Consider the following 22,495-nt stretch of genomic DNA (forward strand, 5'->3'; position numbering starts at 1 on the left):
CAAATCGTTTCATAGATCCCAGTGTGTGGTTTCATGAGGTACACTTTATATTAATGGTTCTAATAAGATTTGCATTTCTAATACTTTTATGGTTTAATCACAGACATTCAATGTGAGAAGCTTTATTGTATTCATTTGATCTTTTTCATTTTATGATGTGTATTGTTTACTTAAGTGTTTTACGACGGTTCATATTCTGACAGATACCAGAGCTGTAAAAGCATTAGATGATAAGCTCTGTTTACACGTTCACCTCAGTGATTGTTTGAGAGCAGTTTCCATCAAGCATCGTTCTGTCATTCATACGGAATTTGACAATAATACCACAACTTTTATTTAACTCAGGATTATAAAAGAAATGCCGCCAATTACAGGTAAATGACAGATTCGACAATGTATTTTTATATTTTTTAATTCTTAGACCAAAGCAAACAACACAGTGCAAATACTTTATTGTCAAAGAAAATATCATTCATGGTCAGTAAACCCATTGCACCTCGATTTGTTGATATCCCACATTCTTATATTCATTCAATTACATTTTCCAAAATAAGCATGAATACATTTAGCTCCCATAAAACAATAAGATAATATTTTTAAAGCTTGTTATACTTTATACTTGCATCTTATATGTGCAAGTTTTCTTCATCTAAATTAAAGGCACATGTAAACATGATATAATTAGAGCTTTACAACTGAAACATTGATTTTCTGTACATTTCATTGCACGTTACCACCATTGAAACAAACAAAACAAAAACAGCTGTGTATATGTATTTCCTATAATCTTTGGTTACTGTAGCGATTAAGTGTTTTTAGTGTATTATTCCTTCCAGGAGAGAAAGTAGAGCTTTCCTTGTCCGTCGGCACAAACCAGCTCAGTGGGTTTTTCTGGATTCACCTCCAAAGCCAGGACAGGACCTCCGCACACAAACATGCCCACCTGGAGGAGGAGCGAGACAGGGAGACAGGGAGGAGCACAAGGAGCGAGACAGGGAGGAGCACAAGGAGCAGAGGAACAAATGCATTGGAACACATGTTGGATAAACAAATGTATTCGTCCACTGACTTATTTACAGCAGCATGTGTGTGGTTTTGGTCTTTTTATTTGGGTCACTGACAAAACACAAAACTACAGAACATCACCAGACTGTATTGTACCTGTTTCTCAGTGGTTCTGTCCCACAGCTTCACCGTCTTGTCGTAGGAGGCAGAGATAATGGTGCTCTCAGTGAGTCTCAGCACACTGATCCTGTCATCGTGAGCCTGAGAATAAAACATCATTAAAATCATAAAAAACCCCAAAATAAGTACAGTTTAAAGGGACGCACAATTTCAGATTTTGCCTTCATTTCCTTGCAGAGTCAAAATCACTGATTATTGACGGGCAAGGCTTTTTTTTTTATTCACAGCTGAGCTTGTCATTTAAATGTTTTGCTGAAATCATTGGTTAACGTACTTAGTTATTTCCCACCACATATGAAAACAAGCACTTCTCTGTAATGTTCTGAGTCTCTTACAGGTTTTCTGCTGGTCCACATTGAAACCTCTGAAGTCTGGTTGAACCACATGTTTCCCCTCATGTCTCCACACACAATGAACTCTGGAAAAAAAAGAAAAAAAGAATCAACATATATAAACGTATGAATACAATGCTGCCACGTACAGAGGTGACATTTTATAATAATAGTTATAATCAGTTGTAATAGTTTGTACCTCTGTCCATTGTTACAGCTGTTACTGGGCTTGGCCTCTTCTCCTTCCCCTCATCATCCTCCTCATAATTGTTTGACTTCATCGAGTTGAAAGCTGAGCTGAGTTCCATTTTGGGGTTCATGGTAAACTGAGGACAGAGGGGACATTACCACCCGTCAGCAAAAGAAAAGAAAAGTAAACTGGTCTTTTTGTTTTTATATGGGAAGATTTTACTATAAAAACCAGAGCAAACATCTTAATATTGATACTAAGATATGTTTGTATTAATATTACATATTGTGCAGTCCAATCAATTTAATATGATACTTAATATGATATACTTATGATATGTAATATTTTTAGATTTCTTAAATTATTTATCTTAATTGTTGCTCTTATGCTCTAAAAAGGGTGAAGACAGTGACAAGTAGGCTTCATGTAAAACAATGATATTGAGGATATGAGACACGGGTTCGGTTAAACTCACGATGAAGCCAACGCGAACTTCTCCTTCTTCTTCGCCCATCAGCCACATGCTCATCTCGCTGTTACGGTTTACACTCAGGATTCGGACATTGTTGTACCAGCTGCACGAACACAAACACAAAAGGAGCGTTTAAATGTTATTTTGACATTTTAAAAACCTTGGAGGTTAAAAATAAAAGCGTGCGGTGGATAAGTAAGAAATAGAACCTGTGTAAATTAAACTTAACTATAAAATGAATCATAAAACTGTGCACTTAATCTACAGTATTTGTCAGGTTCAGCTAATTTACAATTACATTAACTTTAATATTCTCTCAATTCATCAAGGAAAAGTTAAAACTAAAAACTTACAAATTCATAAAAATCTTTCAGTAGGAATCTTTTCGTCTCAAATTCAAAACCTTATCATCATCAGCTTCAATCAACTTGTACAAAGACTCAGTAGAAGCCTGGATGCAGATTTTGGTTGGTGCTGTACAACAAGCAGGCGTTACCTCCATATTTCGCCCCTATCTTTGGTGATGTCAAATATTAAGCCGCTGCTGGACACGCCGATCAGGGACGAGCAGAAGAAGAGGCTGACCAGAGGATACGTCACTGTGTACGTGGTCACCTTCACCAGACTGACATAACAACAGAAAACACAGAATAGAGTTAGTTAGTGTGTAGAATACATTTATTACACTTATTCACTAGAAGTACACGAGTGAGTTCAGTTAGAAATGTTGTCAAGTCCACTGCTGATGTTCTGAGGCTCCCCTGGATTTACATTACACTGAAACCAATCCATTTATTAAAAAATGTCAAAGACTATAAACTTCTATTATTGACTTTTTAATGATTTAATAGATAATCCAATAAAAACACAAATGATCAAATTAATAAAAGCATAGAACATCTGGATAAAATAAAAAAACAACAGAATTGTATGTAGAGTCACATCAGAAACTGATGAAATGTAAATAAATCTAATTTTTCTTACTTTAAGACTCACAACAGTCAGTTTGCGCTCTTATTTTTCCAGGATTACATTTGCTGGAATCAATACAAGTGAATTTATCGTTCTACTCTATATTTTGCTTTCTTGTGCAACTTCCCCAGACGTAATTTGAGAATTTGTACAAAACGTCTTATTTATAGGTTAAACATAACAAAATGGAGGATGTCAGGTCCTGTATTGCAGCTTGTTGTGTAACTGTTTTGTTGTTGTTTACCTTCCACTGTCGTGCTGTTGATTCCACACCAGCTTCCACACATCCACCGAATATTTTGAGTTGCCCACAGCAAACTGGCCGTCAGACAAGGAGCAGATTGCTGTGACGCTGCCGTCTGAAGCCTGACAAGAACAGACACACTGCGTCATTACACAAACACAAAAACACATGTACGCGTTATGTATAAATCCCTTTTCCTGTGCTTTTCCTCACCTGCTTGCGGCAAACCACAGCGTTGTGCTGCCACATCTCCAGCAAACCGGATGTATAACCAGCGAGACACAAATCGGCGTTCTGAGAGAAGCACAGAGCTGTGATGGGGTCCGAGTGTCGGAGAGGACTCTCTGAGCAGGAAACAAACAATACAGAGGTGATGACTGTCTTTCTCTTGATACAGGCGACCAGGCATTTCCAATCTACTTCAACTAATGACAGCACAACAGTCTCCATCTTGATCTCATACTGTAATGTCTTTGTTAATTAGACAGACGCAGAATACACGGTATTACTTGTCGTCCATGTCCAGCTTCGCAATGAGCAGTCTTCAGACACAGTGAGGAATTCTGGGACTCCTCGCTTGCGGACGACTCCATGAATCGTACCGCTGTGACCCAGGAAGCTGTTGAAGTGTTGCATCTGTACGTAGAGGAGGAGGAAGAGGAGGAGGAAAGGGAAAACGGTAAGATAAATGACAACGTCCTGTGCATTTAGTCCTGAACTAAAATTGAGAACAAATTGCAGCATAAAATTGCAGATTGATCATAAACTAATCTTGCACCAACAATAACGGGAGATTTGAAATTCAAAAAAGAGGAGAAAAAACATGAATGGTACAAACCTGACATGAAATAAAATGACAGAAATATGATATTAACTTCAGAGCCTTTTATTTTGAAACAGACCTGTAGTGGTTTCCAGAGCTGCACTGTGCCGTCATCAGATGCAGTGAGAACAGTCATTTCTTCTGGGTTGACTTCTTTGTTCTTGTCTTAAAACAAAGGCAAGATTTTGGGGAAAAAGAGTAAGTTTCAATATAGGAAACAGAAAACACAGGAAAACACAGGAAAACGTGCACAGATCGACTCACCTGTGTCTGTGAGGAGAGAGCAGTGGTGTATTCGCTGTTTGTGAGCAGAGATGTGGCCGATTTCGATGTTGGTTTCCCAGCTCCACACATGTAGAGCTCCCTCTCCACAGCCGGCGATCACATACTGTCCCTGCAGACGGAAATAACACAGACAGTCAACACGGGGGTGCCTTCACTGTACATTATCAACTTTATTACTATTATTATTATTATTATTATTACGGTAAAAAAGAGAAGATGTGCTTATTTTCTGTGGTGGACAGTTGCATGATTTTCTCACCAGACAGCAGACCGAGGTCAGAGAACTCCTCCAGGTGATTTCTCGGAGTTGTTTGCCCGTCTGCAGATCCCACAAACAAAGTCTGCCATCGTTTGACGAGCTGATCTGGAAAGAGACAGGATGAGGACAAGTTTCAGACGTCACCCGTATGAGGTGGAGGACACAGGTTTCGTTTAGTGACATGTCTTCATGATTACGTGCACTCACCACACAGTCTGGAGTCCAAACGCAGCCTGTGATCCAGTCTCTGTGAGAGTGAGGGAGGGACTTAGAAAGCACAGGAGGCGACGGGTTCATGTCCCACACCATCAGAGCCTGAAACAACGATTACAACACAGCCAGTCAGCAGTTTAATTTGGGTTCATATCCACCATGATTGTCTCATTACAGTATCTTCTCCTTTGATATCTATATTTCAAGCGATTGAAATCAAGACTGAACCCGAGGGATCACAAAGGATCTGTATCATATAACCAGCTTTACATCCCTGCATATAAACGGTTAAAAATGCAAATCTGGTAAATTTTTTACCGTATCTTTTCCGCCGGAGAGTAACTGTCCACCGTCGGGGCTGAAGGCCAGACAGGTGACTCCTCCTCTGTGGCCCCTCAGCAACACATGAGGCTCAACATGGGAGTCAACGGACAAATCGCTCAACAGCCACAAAGCAATGGTGAAGTTATCTGGTTAAAAGGAAACAGAGAAGAGTAAACAACCAAACATATATTGGTTGAAATCACCGTCTATCTGACAATACACATTCATAGCCATCGGTGATTCTTACCTGAAGCTGTAGCCAGGTAAGTAGAGTTCTGAGCCAGTGCCAGGATGTCACCTGGTTGCACACCCAACGTTCCCACCATTCCCAGGCCCCCGAACGTCCCCTCCTCTCCCTCTTCTCTCCTCCAGACTCTCAGATGTTTGTCGCTCCCTCCAGACACCAGCAGCTCGGGTTTGGTCTGCTCTGCGTCCAGAGCGACCCACAGCAGGCAGAGGATGGACACATCAAGGTCCCTGGACGACCAAATTATCTTACCTACGGGGGAAATTAAATCCTTTATGGTTTGTGTATGTGTAAAACTACCTCGAAGCCGTCATCCACATATCTCTACTTGTTCAGGCAGCTTTGCGTCTTGCAGGGAGGACATTTTACAAATATGATTTTTCCTGCTGGCGTGACACACACCTGAGTCCAGACTGAAGAGTTTGATGCCTTCACCATGGTAACCCACAGCAGCGTAGTCTCCATTCACAGCCACACACAGCGCCGCGGAAACCGAGTTCACGGTCTTGAGTTTCTTCTCAGGAGGCTCCAGGTCACACTGTGGAATAATTTGAGGGATATGAAGAGAAAGTTCACTTTTCAGGTTGTAGATATTAGATAATTGTTTGTTTACACTCTGACAGGATAAAATAAACTGAGGTTAACTGTGGAAAGGAAAGGCTTTATTATAAAAGAGAAATAAGAGCTTACATTATCACTTTTTAGTGCAGTGACAGAACGTCCGAGTCCTCCTGACCAGAGCTGCAGCTGGAAAAGACCCAAAGAAAATAGAGTCCTCAGGAGATGACCCAGAAAACGTTAAAGAGCAGATCTACCACAGTTTCCTGAAGTCGTAATATTAATCTCATGATCCAGAAACTATGTGATCACAGAAAGACACAGACAGCGACCATATGGATCCTTATATCTCCAGGGATTCAAAATGAGTGAGAATGAAACAGCAGCACTCGACTGACATTGATTCTCAATTTGCTGCAAATTCAGAAAAGAAAATATTTTGTATTTTAAGTATTTTTTGACACTTTTTTTCAGGGAGTAATTCATGGATGTTGATGAAAAATAAATCAGGTATGTTTAGAGGACTTTGTGATTGTAATTGTGAAGCTGTATGAACACAAACCTTATTAATAAGATGAGAAATGTGTAAAACTGTTTTACTGCTTCACTGGTAAAAGTTGCAGCCACCTTCTTTAACAAACAAGTGTCAGTAAAGCAGTGAAGTCCCTATACCATAATGACCCAGGTTCAGAGTGTAGAGGCAGCCATGTCTCACCATGTGATCGGAGCCGCCAGTGAGCAGCATGGCTCCTTCATCCAGGAAGGTGATGACCTCTGTGGCTCCGTGGTGAGCCTGGAAACATCCCACACAGGTGGAGGTGGGCACTGACCACACCCTGACCTCTCCGGATATCGAGCCAGAGCAGAGCATGGAGGAGGAGGAGGAGAAGGAGACGCTGCGCACGGAGCGCTGGTGACCACACAGGGACTAGGGACACAAACGGACAGAGAGAGAGAAATAGAAATTACAAAAGTCCCCATAAATCTATATGCTGTATTAATTTTGTTGTTTTGGGGAGTGAGCATCAAGATTTAGCTCCTTAAACAAGTAACATGTGTGTTTCTGAAGTTTCTCCTCAATGTGACTCACAGTTTGAGTTTCATCCTGAAGCCAGTTCCACACGATCACTTTTCCATCCCAGCAACCAGCAGCCAGCAGGCGACCCTCGGGGTCAAAGGTCACACAGTTCATGGGGCTGGAGCTGGGCAGCGCTGCTACCTCATGACATTGAGTGGAGGACCACACCTGATGAGCAGAAAACATGCGGAACAAATGATAAAGCAAAGACAACACTGACTGTTTCAGTGACTAGTAAAATTTAAGAGACAAGTAAACAAAAAAACTACACAATGAAATGAAAAAAGACAACAAACAAAGTGGAAGGTGATTTGTTTGAGACCAACTTTCAGCATGAAGTCCAGAGACACAGTTGCAAGGTGCCTATGGTCTGCAGAGATGTTACTCGCTGTTATCACATTCGTGTGGCCCTTAATAAGAGCAGTCCTGCAGGAAGAGGAAGCACAAATCAGTTTACTCAAGTCTCATTGACCTGACTGTATATTCCTAATTCTCCCTCCTCTCACCTGCAGCCGGTCTTGATTTCCCAGATCTCTATTCGTCCGTCAAAGGAGGTTGTAGCAAGATGTCCGTCCTTCAGAAAGACGCAGCTGGAGATGCCGTCGCAGCTGCTCACCAGCGACTTCACTTTCTGTTCACAGCCAGGAGAAACAGTTAACGGTGATTTAGCTCAGACGTAAAAAACCTGACACACTGATTCCCAGAGAAATGGATTGTAAAGCATGTAAACACACTGAATGTCAGAGTTTGTGTTTGTTTGGTACCAATGAGCCACTTAACAATACTGACAAGATGAAGAGCATCAGGTGGGAGGCAAACAAGTATAGGACTCTTTGAAAGTTGTGTTCATACCTGTCCCGTCTGTGTGTTGATAAAATCCAGCGTTCCCTGACCGGTACCGACCACCATCAGCTCTCCATCCGGACTCACATCCAAACAGGTGGGATCAGAGGAGAAGGTCGACACCAGCTCACTGCGGCGAAACACACAAGACCACCGGCAACTTTCTGTTAATGTTTATCACAATCTAATCATGCAAAGTTCAACAGATTGGAGACTAACAGGGGATTCAGGGGAACACCTCTAGCACAATATGTTTACCTGGTGTCTTGATCGATCTGATCTTTGTTGTTCAGACACTCAACTACCCGGATCCCTCCTTTTCCCACCATGCCTTGGGCCCAGATGTGAGCAGAGGTCTCTGGGGGCTCGTTGAAGGCCTGCTGGATGAACAGAGGTGGGCAGGACGAGAGCAGGGAGGCGTGGCGCCGCAGGAAACTCCAGCAGTCCTCTAAATGGTCCAGGCCGCCGACTGTGAGGATAAAGAGAAAACTTGTATGAGGACTAAAACACAACTGGCAGGAATCTTTTTGGCCGATGTCTATTTGTAGGCACTTACAGGAGCGATCAGACTTCTGCTCCTTATCTGCAGGAGAAGAACAATTTCACAGGATACAACCATTAGGATTTTATTGCCAACAATTTTAAATTCATGAAGTTGCACACAAGAGAACGTGTGAAGGATTAAAAGGAAATTTACACATTTATCATGTGGTATCTTTATGCATACTGACCGTATAAGCTGTAGGTTTCCAGGAGGTGGTGCAGGAGGCCGTGGCGCACACAAGCATACAGGAAGTAGTAGCTGGAGAGCAGGGAACCGAGCGCCTCCAGTTGGCCACTTTGGATCTGACCAAAGACAAATAGAAGAACCAAGAAGTTCTAATCTGAAGTAAAACATTCTAAGCAGTTGTACTTTTATTTTTTAATATGATGTGTAAAATGTCTCTTTACAGTTTTCCTTAATTTGCTTCACGCCCTTCACAATAAGAGCTCGACTCTGACTTCTCTATGATGACCAGTGACACGAGGTGACTCACCAGGTTGGACGGCAGGTGCATGAGGGAGTTGGCCTCACAGTGGAGGAAGGTGTTGGTTTCCTGGGGGTCGGCCAGCGTCCACAGATGAGCTGGGAACAGGAAACAGAAACTATCAAAACAGGCCACAGTGACTTTACACTAAACAAGCGACGTGTGCTTTACTCTACCTGCCAGCACGAGGTGAGCTCTGGTCCTGTCACTTTCTGCTGGGAGGAGAAAGTCCTCAAAGCTCTGCCGCACCTCCGGGTTCGTTAGAGACAGCAAGTCGTCGGTGTTGTGCCAATGAGACGAACCAATCAGACTGCAGGAAGCCAATCAAATAGATTAATCTCCTTTTGGGTTGTTGACTGAAATTTTAGTTCGACTACTGAAGGCAAATAGACCCAAATGTGCATCATGCCTATATAATCTAAAGCACATCACATCACTATGCCCCAAAAGTATAATTCCTCCATCCCCTGGCTGCTGCCGGCGCGGAAAACATTTTCACAAGCAACAAATTCCAACACTTATATCCCTCATTCTGGAATTTAATTTGCTTTTAATTCATATGGGATTCATACCTTCGTAAACTCTGCACTAAACCAGTGAAAGTTGCCATGGGAACGCGTCCTTTGGGCGTCCTGGACAGTTGAAGCACGTCCTGCCACGACACCTGCCTGTCCTGCGAGGACAGGTGATTGCAGGTGTTCAGTACAGAGTACAAGTCTCTCTCCCTCAGGCCTGTGGATCAAGACGAGAAAATATTGAGTCAATAATCACGAGGAGACAACAGACGAGAAGCAAAGTTTTAAAATAATGCTGAAAATGACGTTAAAAGATCTCCTGGACTGATCTTACCGGTCGGGCTGACGGTGAGGACCGCCAGGGTCCACCGCAGTCCCAGTATGCCTCTGTGCTGCGAGCAGAGTCTGTCCAGGTTGTGCTGCACCAACTGACTCAGAGACTCAGGCAAGGCCTGCAGGGTCTCCTTCAACTGAGACAAAAAAACAGAGGAGACACTAACATCATTATCATCCACACAATTGGTTGAGCTGCCATGTGCATGAAGCTAATTAACTAGCAGTGTGTGTATGTGTAGTGTACGCATACCAGGCTGCAGCTAATAGTTGTTTTTATTGTCAGCTGATAATATTCTTGTTTAAAGGGACTGAGAGGCTGAAACCAGCATTTTAATTTGAAGGTGACTAAGGTAATTGCAATATATCTTGAACAGACTAATTGAATAACCTGAAACCAACTTATTCAATCAGACCTGATCGAAGGAGGCAAAGTTCCTCAGGTCTTCACAGGCCAGATGCAGGAACAGAGGACTCATCGCTCCTTTCTTCATTATCAGGTTCTGGAGCTGGACAGACACAAAACAGTTTTAGTGAAGAATCTAAATAATCAAACTGCTTAAACAATGTAGGGGAAAATAACAACTATAAAAAGAACCTGGTTGTTGAACGCAGTGTCACTGAGCTTCTTCCCAAAAGCTTCCAGTCCTCTCTGAATGATTTCCCTCCTGTCCGGCATGGTGAGCTGTCCCAGGGTGAACGGGACAGTGCTCCTCCTCTTGACCAGCGTTTGTAAGAGATCCGCTTTAGGTGTGATGCTTACGATCAAACACACACCCTGACAAGAAAGAGGGAATACGTGTTAGACTACGGGCAGATTTAAACATACACATATAAAGCAATCTGTGTGGATAGGAGGCTGAAGTCTGCAACAGTTTGCCAGGAGACAAAAGATCCAAAAGACACCTCCTCTATTTTTCCTTTGGGGTTGCCTTAGGTCTTATTTGACTGACCTGTGGAAGCTGCTGTGGTATCCAGTCAGAGTTGAGCTGACCTCCGCCATCTTGGACGCCATCCATCCCATCTACCATCAGCACCAGGGGTTTGTTCCGCTTCACGTCGCTCAACGCGGAGTGAAACTCTGACAGCAAATCTCTGGGAACGGAATGAATATAGAATCAAACAAAAACATTTTTAATGCATCTGCAACATGAAGTACTATGTTAACTAAGTGGAAGACAATTCAAAATCTAATCACTTGTATGAGTGAGGAAGAGGAGATTTCTTCTCTGTGTTTTTCATTTTTCTAAACCACTGAACGAGGCAGCGGAGAAGGTTCTGGACAGAGCGTGCTGATTGGCTGGCAGCTGTGGAGTAGGACATGACATCACAGACCAGGTTGGACCTGGACTTGTCTCTGGTCCTGAGGGCGTCAGCGAGAGCAGCCTGAGAGGAGACAGAGAAACACGGCCGGTTACCGTCTATAGAATCTGTGCGGAGATCATTTAAATACATTTTTCTAAAGCGAATGATCCTCTACATGTGGTCAACACACGAATGTCTTCAAGAATTTTACCATGAAGACAGTTTTGCCCTCTCCAGGTCCTCCGTCCACCACCATCATCCCTCCTTTGGTCTGGACCTGCTCCACCACCTCCACAGCTCTGGACAGCAGCTTCGCTCTGCCGAAGAACTGCCTCTGCAGCGCCCCCTGGTGCACCTCCTGCTCGGTCACATCTGATGCAGCCTCGGCATCCTCGTCCTCCTGAAAGTAATAGTGATTTATTGACAAATTACTCTGGATAAAACTTCCAAATGTTGTCATTTTACCAGTAAATAATTCAGTAATTTTGTCATTTCTATGGTTTCACGAGGAAACGTTTGATTAATTAAGGGTGCGGTGATGAAATAGACATTTTTTGGAGTAACTAACTTCCACAAACTGCTTCACCACAGCCGTCCAAAGGTCGTCGAGCACAGCTTTGCCAAAGTCCTCCAGGTTTTTCAGATACGGTTTCCCTTCCACAACACCTCCCCACTCACACGGGTAACTAGGAGACAAAGACGGACACACAGGCTCAGCTACTGCACCTGAAGTGATACTATTATTAGTATTTTAATCATTTCATTATCATATTAGTCAGATTTTCAAAAATATATCACTTTACAAAACCCATGCTGTATTAACTACAGCAGAAATGAAACAAGTCTAAATTAGGCTTCAAAATATGAGGCTTTTTAACACTTGTCAGATTTTGTAAATACCTCATTATTAACCAAGCAGCACTGCACTTTCCCTCTGCCTTGCAAAACCTCAATAACAAGACATAATGGAAAAATAAAAACTTCTCTGCTGTAATGATCTGACTCACTTTTCAGTGACCTTGACGTCGCTGGCTCGGATGCTGCTTTTCAAAGAGGCCATTTTGGACTCAGCCTCTTTTGATTCGGGAGAAAAATCGGATCTCCAGGCCACCGGAACTGATCTGAGAAACCATGGAGAAAAGTGAGACTATCAAATAGAATTCAAGCACAATGTGTGAAAGAAGTGGTGATTGTGTGTGAATATATTGATTTGTTGACTTCATACTTGGTCATGTTGGGATCTCTGAAGTAGCAGAACATTCTCTGGTTCGCTGAATCAGGGAAAAGAGCCTGAAACTGACGTATCTCCATCTCTGTGATGGACAGACCGGCCGGGGCCGACGCCAGCTGCACACAGACGGAAAACAAAATAAAAACACAATAATGCTTTGACTGATACAACTTTTTTTTATCTTGATATAATATTTGCCCATATCTTCCCGCCCTAATTCTAATATCATTTGATCTCATCCCATCAGGTCTTACCCAGCTGTACTGTGGCAGGTCAGGGAGGACGGGTTTGGGGGGCACCAGGCCGTACCGCTCCCCCAGGACTCCCACCATCATCTGGCTGCGACACACCTCCGACAGGCACAGCTCGGTGGCTCGGCACGACTCCTCCTCTGTCACGCCCCAGCGCAGCTCCACCTCCTGCAGGTAGAGGCAGTGAGACGCGGCACGGCGCCGGAGCTCCGGGAAGACGCTCCGCACCAAGATGTCGCGCTCGGCGTGCATGTCTCTGAAGGTGGAGGAGATGAACACGCGTACTCCTCGCCACCTGACGACAGAGGAAGGAGCTGGTGTTAAGGAAGTGAGGAAAAGGCGTCTTTAGCTAACGTGAGATTTCTTTTATATTTTTAAGAGGAAACAGCCGATTCAGATGCTGGAAACAAAAACACACAAAGTCACATAAAGCTTGTTTTTTAATTTGATTGTTGTTTATTATGGATATTTAATGCTATACTCACTACTACAGTTCTAAAGACAAGTTTTTAAATTATTTATTTTTACCTTAACTTGGGGCCGACTGGAATTGAGACAACACTGTTTGCACTCTGAGGGTCTTTTGCTCCCTCTGGTGGTGGGACGTTGTACAGTTTGTCCAAATGGTCCACATGGTCCATCAGCCTGGTAGATCCTCGTTCGGCCACAAACCTGGAACCCAACGACAGAAAGAGTTCATGAAATGCTTATTTACTCTCTTTAGGGTTGTATGACTCCTGAGTGAAGGACATATGGTCACAATCTCCCCTTTTGTTCCTGAGTTACTTTGTTAAATGAAGTTTACCTGTGACCTCATGGATATAAAAGGGTTTTCACGTCACATCATGGCTTCCTGACATACCATGTTTTGTGTGGTCACAGCCATCTTGACATCTGACCCCTAAAATCTTGAGCCTTGAGCCAACAGTCGCTGAGCTTAACTTATCTTAACATAAAGACTGGCAACAGGAGGAGGCATTGAGTCTGGTTGAGTTCATAGGCAACAACATCCACCTCCCAGCATCTCTAAAACACATTAATATTCAGAACCAGCGACAGGCAGTGGGCGTCTTCGAGTTATCCGTCCGTCCGTCCGTCCCGTTTCCCAAGATGCCTTCAGGGAATCCTAGTTTACATCTAAACTAATGTTCTAAATAGGCTCTGGGATGTAAATAAGACAATTTACCTCAGTATTTGCTCACTGAAGCTCGGCAACACAACATGGTTCCTGTCGGTGGAGGGTCTCGCGTATCTGTAACAAACAGTAGATTAGAAACAGGGAAGGAACAAAAACCTTATCTTACTTAACTGTGCATTAAAAACAAACGTGTATGCTCATAAATACAAAGGATCACCTGGGCTCTATTAGCTTCCTAATACTGTGAGATGTAGGCACATATACCAGAAAAATGACACATTACCCCCCAAAGACGATTTGCACCACGAGGGGTTGGTTGTTTACTTCCTTCCTGTAGTTGTTGATCATGTAATTAACATGGCTATGCGAGTGGTCCACCACTACGATGATGTTGTCAATCTAAGGCACAAAAGCACATGAGCACTGTGATCACAACGAAGCCACATGAACTGTTGTCTGCAGCAGCAGTTCTCAAACAACATGTTTCAGGCTTTTCCTCAGAAAAACATCATTTAGCTACAGAGCAGTAGTGGCAGGCGAGTTCTTTTGGACGTGCAGTTCCAGTCCAAACTGCTAAACTTTAAATCATAGGTGTGTTGTTGTGTTTCTGTCTCTCAGCAGGATCACACAAAAACCACCGAACTGATTTCAATGAAACGTGGAGGAAGAGTAGAACATAGGCCGAGAAGTTGCATTTTGCAGTGGATGCAATTATGGAACCATATTCTGGATCTTGATGACTAAAGTGTGACATATTTAGCGAACTGTGAGTATATCTATGAGTGTGTGCAATTTGGTTTGGCCTGATTGAATTCAAGGAGACTATTGGGCTTTGGCATAGGTCTTAATAGCCATTCTGTTCTTTTTTACATCATTTAAATCAAAGTAATCAACAAATCATCAGTTATGATAAATATTATTGATCCCCGATACTTTGTAATAGATGAAATTGTAGTTCCTTCCTTACACCGAAGACCCTGTTCTACTTTCATATATATCTGTTGTTCAATAAGTCTATTGAGGAAAATATTGATTATAAATAAAAATGTAAAAAAATCAACCTGAAACCATAAAAGTTAAGAACTTTAAAGAGTGAGTGGACCCTCGTCCCCGGTGGAAATGATGCAGAACCAAAATAAAATACATTTGTACGTCTCAACTAACCTTGTTTGTCTTGGTAAATACTTTGAAGAGGTAGTCTTTGTCCCTTTCCTCGTGTGGAACCCCCTCAAATGACTGAGGAAGAGAAGCATTCATTAATACAGACAACAGTGAATGAGCAGGAATCTTATTAAACTTTCTCAAAGCTCAACACTGTAGAAGAAGAAAATCCAGACCTTCACTTGCTTCATGACACTTCTGACATTTTCCAAAAGGACGTCAGACTTGAGCTTTGCTTCTTCGCCGTGAGAATAATCAACTAAGTGGAGCTGGCCGTCCTCTGCGCTGCTGCAGATCATCAGCGAGAGCAACATCGCCGCCTCCATCATCTTTGAAACCCGGGAGAGGTTAGTTTACTCAATTATTTTAGGAGCCAAGTCAAACACTTCTTTCCCTACGTCCTTTGTGTTATTGCTAATCTTAAATAAAACATTACGTACAGAAGGACTGAGCTTGTCTTCATTCTCCTCCTTCTTCCTCCTCCTCCTCTTGAGGCTTGAGGCCTCTTCTTCTTCTTCCTCCTCCTTCTCCTCCTTCTCCTCCTCGTCCTCGTCCTTGTCGTCCTCGTCCTTCTCCTCGTTCTCCTCGTCGTCCTCGTCCTTCTCCTCCTCCTTGTTCTCCTCGTCGTCCTCGTCCTTCTCCTCCTCCTTGTTCTCCTCGTCGTCCTCCTCCTCCTCCTCCTCGTCCTCCCACTCCTCGTCGTCGTCCTCCTCCTTGCCTTTTTCCTCAGATTCTGGGGGGAGGCAGAAGTCCTGTTTCTGGTCCCAGTTCCGTGTATTTGGCAGGTCAGTGAAGAGGATCACAGCGGTCCGACCTGGGAGTGGTGGCACATTGTAACGGCAGGAGATCTGAACCGCCGTCTCCAGAGCTTCGCGGTAACGCTGCAGCAGAGCAACAGTGAACTGCCTCTGACTGGATACACAGACACAGAAGAAGGTGCATTATATCACTGAGTACACTTCCTTTTAATGCATGCAGTTGTCCTTTTGTGCATTTTGAAACAACTTCAGACTCTTTTAACTGCTACTACGAGGCTCAGTCCTATAAAACGGAAGAATCTGTAAGACGTGTCAAAATTAAGAAGAAATAAACAAAACAACACCAGCAAATGAAAAAACAAGATTTTCATAGTATTGATTGTATTGATAGATAATGGAATGTATGGATATTTTCATACTTGGCCTTGAGAAGCTGGGCTTTCTTCAGTCTGTACTTCTGATAGACAAACGGCACGCAGAGCGTCATCTTCACCCTTTTCTTGTCAGTGGTCTCCCAGTCCAGACTCCTGGTGCGCTTGCACTTGGGAAACTTCTTCAGGATTCCCTTCAGGATCTCCTGTGCTGAGGGAACCGCTTGTTGTGCTGTGGAGGCTAAAGGTCAAAGAGGTAAAGAGGAGGTTGAGTATACAGGATGTTCTTTGATGTATATGTACACGTCTACGCAGGATTAAGCCCCTTTTCCAGTGGACAAAAAAAACAACTAATACCGACTAACATCTGGCTTTTGTCTTCAATGGGAATGGATCCCATCGGCATTCACTCCCGGGTCAAAGGACTCCGCTGATCGGATCCTATAAAAACCTGAGTCTTCTTCAATGATGGATATGTGACACCCAGGTGAACGCGCTAATTTAAAATAAATAAAAACTACGTCTGCTCGCTAATTTCTGACTTTTCACAAAGTGTGGAAAGTTATCTAATTTGAGTAAAGGATCCGAGTACTTCATCCACCTCTGCCTTTATTCCTATTTTTAGTTTTTAAAGCTACCCAGAGAGTTTTGGAGCCACTTGTTGATGTATCTCACCCAAAGCGTGAAGCTCCATGATGACTTTGTAGGCAGCGAGGAATCTGAAAGGAAACTGTCGGCTCTGAATGACGGCTTTCTGCAAGTACATGAAAAACACACAATTACAGAGAACTGAATGAAACAGTTGTACTGTTATTTTCTAACGTAGAGATTTCCTGCAGGCTTCACTATAGAGCGTCTGTCTCACCTTGTCGCTCAGTCTGCTGAGGATCTTCTTGTGATGAGCCTCGCTGATGCTCTGAGTGATCATGTTCCTCAGGTTCCTCAACATGGCCATGAACGGAAGAGAATTGTTATCTGTACGGGAAAGGACGTCATTCATCATCAGGTTGTGTGCATGTGTGTGATTTCGAATATATAAACACATCTTTGGATAAGTATTTATTGGCTCTGGAGAACTTCGAGCGATACAGTAATTGTGATGCCAAGCTGGAAGTAAGTCTTTTTGCGAACCTATGAGTTTCTCCCAGGTGGCGGCCTTGTTGCCCTCTGCACTGACCAGTCGTTCCCAAGTCTCCGGCTCTTTGAGCTTCATACGCTGCCCGGCTCGCTCCCTCTCCCACACACCCTTCATTCCACTGTGGTTGAAGGCCTTCAGGTCAGCAGGATACCTGCCACACACACGAGAGCGTCACATTTTGAGATGGCAGGAGATGACCCAAGTAATGTACATAGCTCCTGCTCTGAGATCCAAACTAGAGCCTTTTCTCCTGCATCTCATTTTCCCACATTTCTACTGTGTAAATAATTAATGAAAAAAATGTTGAATGACACCACTCCATAAAGCTGGAGCTACATTAAAACCATTTTATGTGTTTATTTGCTACATATAGATCATAAATGGGAGGTTAAATTAAAATGTGTTGAAAATGTAAAAATTCTGACAACTTTATTTATTGAAGGCTACCAGGATGTGAAGAGGATTTCAACAAATAAGATAAAAAGTGTTTCAGAAAAAATTACCATGTCGCAGTATCTCTGGAAGTCATCAGTGTGTGTGTGTGTGTGTGTGTGTGTGTGTGTGTGTGTGTGTGTGTGTGTGTGTGTGTGTGTGTGTGTGTGTGTGTGTGTGTGTGTGTGTGTGTGTGTGTGTGTGTGTGTGTGTGTGTGTGTGTGTGTGTGTGTGTGTGTGTGTGTGTGTGTGTGTGTGTGTGTGTGTGTGTGTGTGTGTGTGTGTCTTACTTTTTTCCCAGAATGGCCATGATGTGTTTGGCCGGCTCTTTGAGGTGAAGCCTCTTTATCATCTTCTTCATCGTGAACTCACTCTGCTTTTTATCCACCACCTTTTTGTCCATCATCAGCTGCACACACACACAAACACAAACCAGTTCAAACACGTTACTGCCTCGGCAGCAATAAACTACCACAATGGAAATAGTATATTGACTCACAAACTTCTTCAGAATAGATGGCTCTGATCTGAGTGTGTCTGCCCACTGTTTCAGCTGCGCCTCAGTTGGTTTCTGGAAAATCAACAGAACAAACAATGGAGGGATGAAGAGATGATGGTTGAATGTTATTTTAGAGAAAAGACAGTTTTACCCAAATAGAAATCACAATGTTTCGCTCCATTTTCAGGGAGAAAGAACAGATTTCAGTGTTTTTTACTCTTTTAACCAGAGAGAAAACTGATTAACTGTTTTCTGTCTGTCAATAGCAAGGATGCAATATTAGTTGTATTTTGTTTAAAGTGTTTTCCTTTGAAAACAAACACACACACACACACAGAGGTGAAGATTGAAAGTATGTAAGTGTCCAAATTGTACTTCTTCTCTGCCAAGTGTGAAGCTGAAAGGATGAAGGGTTCTCGAGACATGTGACCCACATACAGACACAGATAACTGGAATTATTAGATGGATTATGAAATAGATAGATGGTATCTATGGCGACGTATTGATTATATGACAAATCAATGTATAATATATAAAGAAACAGCCTCCACCACCATGATGAAGGCGAGACAGAGGAAACCATCTTGTGAACAAAGCCTGGTGATATATGTAGATGAATGGAGAACACAGTGAATGCTCCGGTACCTTTCCTTTGCGACTCTTGGGGCTGCGCTTACAGCGGTGTTTGCGTGTGTTGTACTTCGCCAGCTGATACTCGCTGAACTGCTTGAACTTGTCAGCCATGGCTTTCTTCAGACACATCGGCAGGGAGTGGCTGAAGCACTGGAGACACAGTCATAGTGTTTAGACAGAACTGTGTGCATCAGGATTCCACTGCACTGAGGAGGCTGACTAATACTCACTGTGCTATAGATCCTGACCACTTCCAGCCAATCAGAGGGCAGCTGCACAGCGACACAGAAGTACCTGCGGACATGAGGCTTGGTGGAGGGCTGATTGGCAGCAAGAGCCAATAGGAAGTTTGCTGTGATGCGAATGTTCAGCTCCTGTCGAGCATAAACTGCCACCTGGAAGAGAGAAGGGAAAATAAGTATAAAGGGGATTTCCACGAAACTTGGTGGAAGGATTGGACATGGGCCACTTTCTTTAATATTGCGAAATAGGGTGTTTTTTGGTATTTTCAAGGAATAATTCATGGATCTTGACTAAAATAAATCAGTTCTATTTAGAGGACTGATCTCTATCAGGGTTTAGTTAAAATAGAAGTTCAGGAGCTACAGAGCACAAACAAAAAAATGCCTTCATATACAGACTCAAACAAACAGACATGTAAAGTGTACACACCTTCAGAAGAAACTCTGGGTCGTGGACACAAATGTCCTTTGCCAGGTTTGTGATGTTGGTCCAAACACTGTCCTCTGCGTCCCAGGTGTCCTGACCTGGAGGTGTGCTCTTACTGACCAGGGAGCAGCACACCGCATTCAGCAGGAGATACTGAGCAAGACAGAACGACAAAGAAGCGTGTGTGTTCACTACAGAATAAAAATAAGCACACATTAATGTGGTTTGATGGCACTGGTGCAGGGAACTGATGAAGAAAAGGAGAATATTTCTATGTCAGACTGTACATATGGAATCGTAAATAGTTTCTTCTACCTTTTTGTCCTTCAGCTCCTCCTCAAATTTTTCATTTCCTCTATCAAACACAGGAAACTCCTCCTGTGTGACGGCAGCAGGTTCGATTTCCTTGCTGACTGAGTCTGTTTCCAGGGAAGGTAATTCCAGAGTGGAGCAAACATAATCCTCTTCAGAACTACTATCATCTTCTTCAGACTGCTGCAGAAAAATACCCATTAGAACAGCAATACTAAGAAATTCGATGTATCATGAATGATGTTTGTCAGGTATTTCAAATAAGATTGTATTAACAGCCAAGGTAAGATGAAACAAATGAAAAAACATGAAGAATATTTCATGTACCACACTTATTCCGTCAAAACTGCACTGTATCTCTTCAGATATTTCCTCTCTGTCAACGTCTCCTCCGACATCCGTCTTCTGTTGCTCCCCCAGACCGGGATGCAGGAATGATGGAGGCTGAGCCAAGCGGTTGAGCAGAGCGCCGCTGGGCAGGGACGTGGGCAGCAGAGTGTCAGCAGTGATGGAGGAGGTCAAAGGAAAGGAGAAACGAGGTGAATCGCTAGTTAGGAGCCTGTTCTGGGTGCTGAGGAGGGAAGAGGTGATGGAGGGCAAGAGGGAAGAGCAGGAGAGGAGGGAGGATGACGTGGAGGAGAGACTGGAGGGCTGGAGAGAGGCGCAGGAGGAGGGCTGGGACATCTGCAGGGAGGCCTGAGCTAAGATCTTATTCTCCAGACTCAGAGGAGCATAGTTGGAGGACAAACTCCTCCCACATGTGGCCTGCTGCTGCCGCTGCTCCCCTGGAGCCAGGTTTACCGGCTGCAAAGTCAGGGCCCTCATCTCTGCAGAGAAACACATGGATCAGAAGGTCAAAGGCCGCAGAGAGTTTGAGCCTCTCCCCTCTATCACAAAACCCTCACAATCCAAGACGGGACGAGGTGCCGAGATAAGCAGGTCAGCGGCATTCCTTCCACTGTTTGACTAAGCATCGTGCTACTGTAGCTGAGGGAGTGTTGCTCCGCTGATAGACTCCATAAAAAGAGACCAAAGTCTGGAAACAGTCAGAGCACAAGGCCCGACACTGTTTCATTAGACACCAGCAGCAACATAATGCATGAGGAAGATGGAAAAATGAGTAAAATATCATGAAAATCTGAAATTCCACAAACAGTAGAACAGTAGAAAAAACTAATCAGCAAGAATTAAACAACAAGAAAGGGCTTGTTTCACATAATAAACTCAGCTCTATGCCAACTCTTTGACTGAGAGAAAATGTTTTAGGATAAATGTTGGAACTGCAACAACTAGTCAATTAAAAGACTGACAGAAAATTTTGATTTCAACCATCAATTGATTGTTTTAAATCATTTTTCAAGCAACGTTCAGCTTCACAAATATTAAAGCCTTATAAGTACTTAAGTACATATGATGATCAGAGAAATAAACCATTTGAAAAGATATTTTTGAGCTGCTGGAAATTATGATGATAGTTTAATTACTTACTATTCTGTGACATTTTGACAACAAAATATTTAATCCAGTATTCGCTTATAAGATTACAACAGTTAATTCTTAGTTGCAGCCTTAACAAATAAGAATATATACAGCACTAGGAAAAATTAAGTGACCGCTCCACATTTGTCTTAAATCTGTATCTCTACATGTGATGCAGCTATTTCATTCCAGTGTCTGGTGAATTTGGAATTTGGGAGAAATGTTGTTGGTAGTTTAAAGAAAGGAGAAACATTTTTTGTTTGTTTTATCGCTTTACTTGATTGTTTTTATTATTATATTACTTGTAACCAGGCGTTTGTTTGATTTATTGCTTCATTTTACACATTGTCTTGCATTAACTTCTTCATTCTGTTTGCATGTCTGTGGAGCACTTTAAAAACATATTTGAAAAGTGCTATATAAATAAAGTTTATTATTATTGCTAAAGTTAAATAAGATCAACTAAAAATCTAGATTTTTTTTCTCCATATACATATTATATATATGTATATAATAAAGTTTTAAGTTGGTCTAGACTCTAGACAAGATTAGTTTCCTTCATGTTCTTATTTTTTTGTCCCAAGTTGGCAATTTGATCTGTAACAAGCATAAAAAACATATGACACAAGCATAAAACTATAGAATACATAACAAAAACACATGTTAACATTTACAAACACATGATAAACCCCAGAAAACAGGGAATGGTCATGTGACCGAATGAAGACACCTCATCAGACTCTGAATTAACCGGAGACATTAGTCAACACTTCGTGTAGCTGCTGTGTCTCCATGACTCAGGACTTTTGACAGGTGACGGTGGCGCAACCACATCACGCGAAAAGAAAACTCACCGCAAAACACGTCCGAACAAAACTCCACGTCTGGTTCTCGCAGTGTTCAGGGCGGTGTTAGCATCGGTCTGCAGCTGATGAAGCCAACGAAGCTAACGATGCTAACGGTGCTTCCGCATTCAGCCGCTCGGCCCCTCCGCAGGACGGACGGCGCTGATTGGTCCGTGTGTTGTATATTTTTTTACCGTAGTAACCCGAAAACAGGCACCCTCAACGAGGCTGGCGTTGTTCTTTATTTTACTTATTCAGTCAATATATACGATAAAAAAGAGGAACATCACAATCTCTTCATTAATAAACAACTTCACTGGTTCCTGCAGGAATAAATAGTGTAACTCCTGAGTTGATCTTCTGTAGAACAT

At 42.8% G+C, this 22,495-nt stretch overlaps 1 protein-coding gene across 4 annotated transcripts; it reads right to left on the reverse strand.

Moving 5' to 3' along the window:
* Positions 1 to 394: 394 nt before the first annotated feature.
* Positions 395 to 22,258, reverse strand: tep1 (telomerase-associated protein 1). 4 transcript variants are annotated; one of them, XM_034614625.1, is made up of 57 exons: positions 22,134 to 22,258; positions 20,157 to 20,627; positions 19,804 to 19,988; positions 19,492 to 19,641; positions 19,050 to 19,214; positions 18,832 to 18,969; positions 18,186 to 18,257; positions 17,977 to 18,095; positions 17,248 to 17,405; positions 16,982 to 17,091; positions 16,792 to 16,870; positions 16,165 to 16,357; positions 15,643 to 15,899; positions 15,428 to 15,513; positions 15,164 to 15,316; positions 14,991 to 15,062; positions 14,110 to 14,225; positions 13,875 to 13,940; positions 13,217 to 13,360; positions 12,692 to 12,983; positions 12,432 to 12,553; positions 12,214 to 12,327; positions 11,775 to 11,892; positions 11,418 to 11,606; positions 11,100 to 11,287; positions 10,855 to 10,996; positions 10,500 to 10,679; positions 10,318 to 10,410; positions 9,903 to 10,038; positions 9,626 to 9,785; positions 9,230 to 9,363; positions 9,063 to 9,151; positions 8,757 to 8,871; positions 8,582 to 8,608; positions 8,284 to 8,494; positions 8,035 to 8,155; positions 7,689 to 7,813; positions 7,509 to 7,608; positions 7,195 to 7,350; positions 6,820 to 7,032; positions 6,237 to 6,293; positions 5,949 to 6,084; positions 5,547 to 5,798; positions 5,294 to 5,445; positions 4,970 to 5,077; positions 4,763 to 4,867; positions 4,483 to 4,612; positions 4,298 to 4,383; positions 3,905 to 4,031; positions 3,609 to 3,739; positions 3,396 to 3,517; positions 2,676 to 2,804; positions 2,183 to 2,282; positions 1,717 to 1,843; positions 1,521 to 1,603; positions 1,162 to 1,266; positions 395 to 943 (listed from the first exon to the last, which is right to left on the reverse strand). In XM_034614625.1, the coding sequence occupies exons 2-57, from the start codon at positions 20,623 to 20,625 to the stop codon at positions 824 to 826; spliced, it is 7,827 nt and encodes a 2,608-aa protein (XP_034470516.1). In that variant the 5' UTR covers positions 20,626 to 20,627; positions 22,134 to 22,258; the 3' UTR covers positions 395 to 823. The 4 variants fall into 4 exon arrangements, with proteins under 4 accessions (XP_034470516.1, XP_034470515.1, XP_034470514.1 ...); XM_034614624.1 differs by having other exon boundaries at positions 19,804 to 19,983; positions 20,128 to 20,627; XM_034614623.1 differs by having other exon boundaries at positions 19,804 to 19,986; positions 20,128 to 20,627.
* Between the last annotated feature and the right edge of the window lie 237 nt (positions 22,259 to 22,495).

This window comes from Hippoglossus hippoglossus, chromosome 17 (genome assembly GCF_009819705.1).
Source record: "Hippoglossus hippoglossus isolate fHipHip1 chromosome 17, fHipHip1.pri, whole genome shotgun sequence".
NCBI classification, from domain to species: domain Eukaryota; kingdom Metazoa; phylum Chordata; class Actinopteri; order Pleuronectiformes; family Pleuronectidae; genus Hippoglossus; species Hippoglossus hippoglossus.

Coding starts and splice junctions, on each gene's coding strand:
- tep1 (XM_034614623.1), bottom strand. CDS start 20,625: ATGAGGGCCCTGACTTTGCAGCCGGTAAACCTGGCTCCAGGGGAGCAG. Junction 7,351..7,508: donor CTCTGGACTTCATGCTGAAA/GTTGGTCTCAAA, acceptor TCTGCTCATCAG/GTGTGGTCCTCCACTCAATG. Junction 6,294..6,819: donor CTGGCGGCTCCGATCACATG/GTGAGACATGGC, acceptor GGTCTTTTCCAG/CTGCAGCTCTGGTCAGGAGG.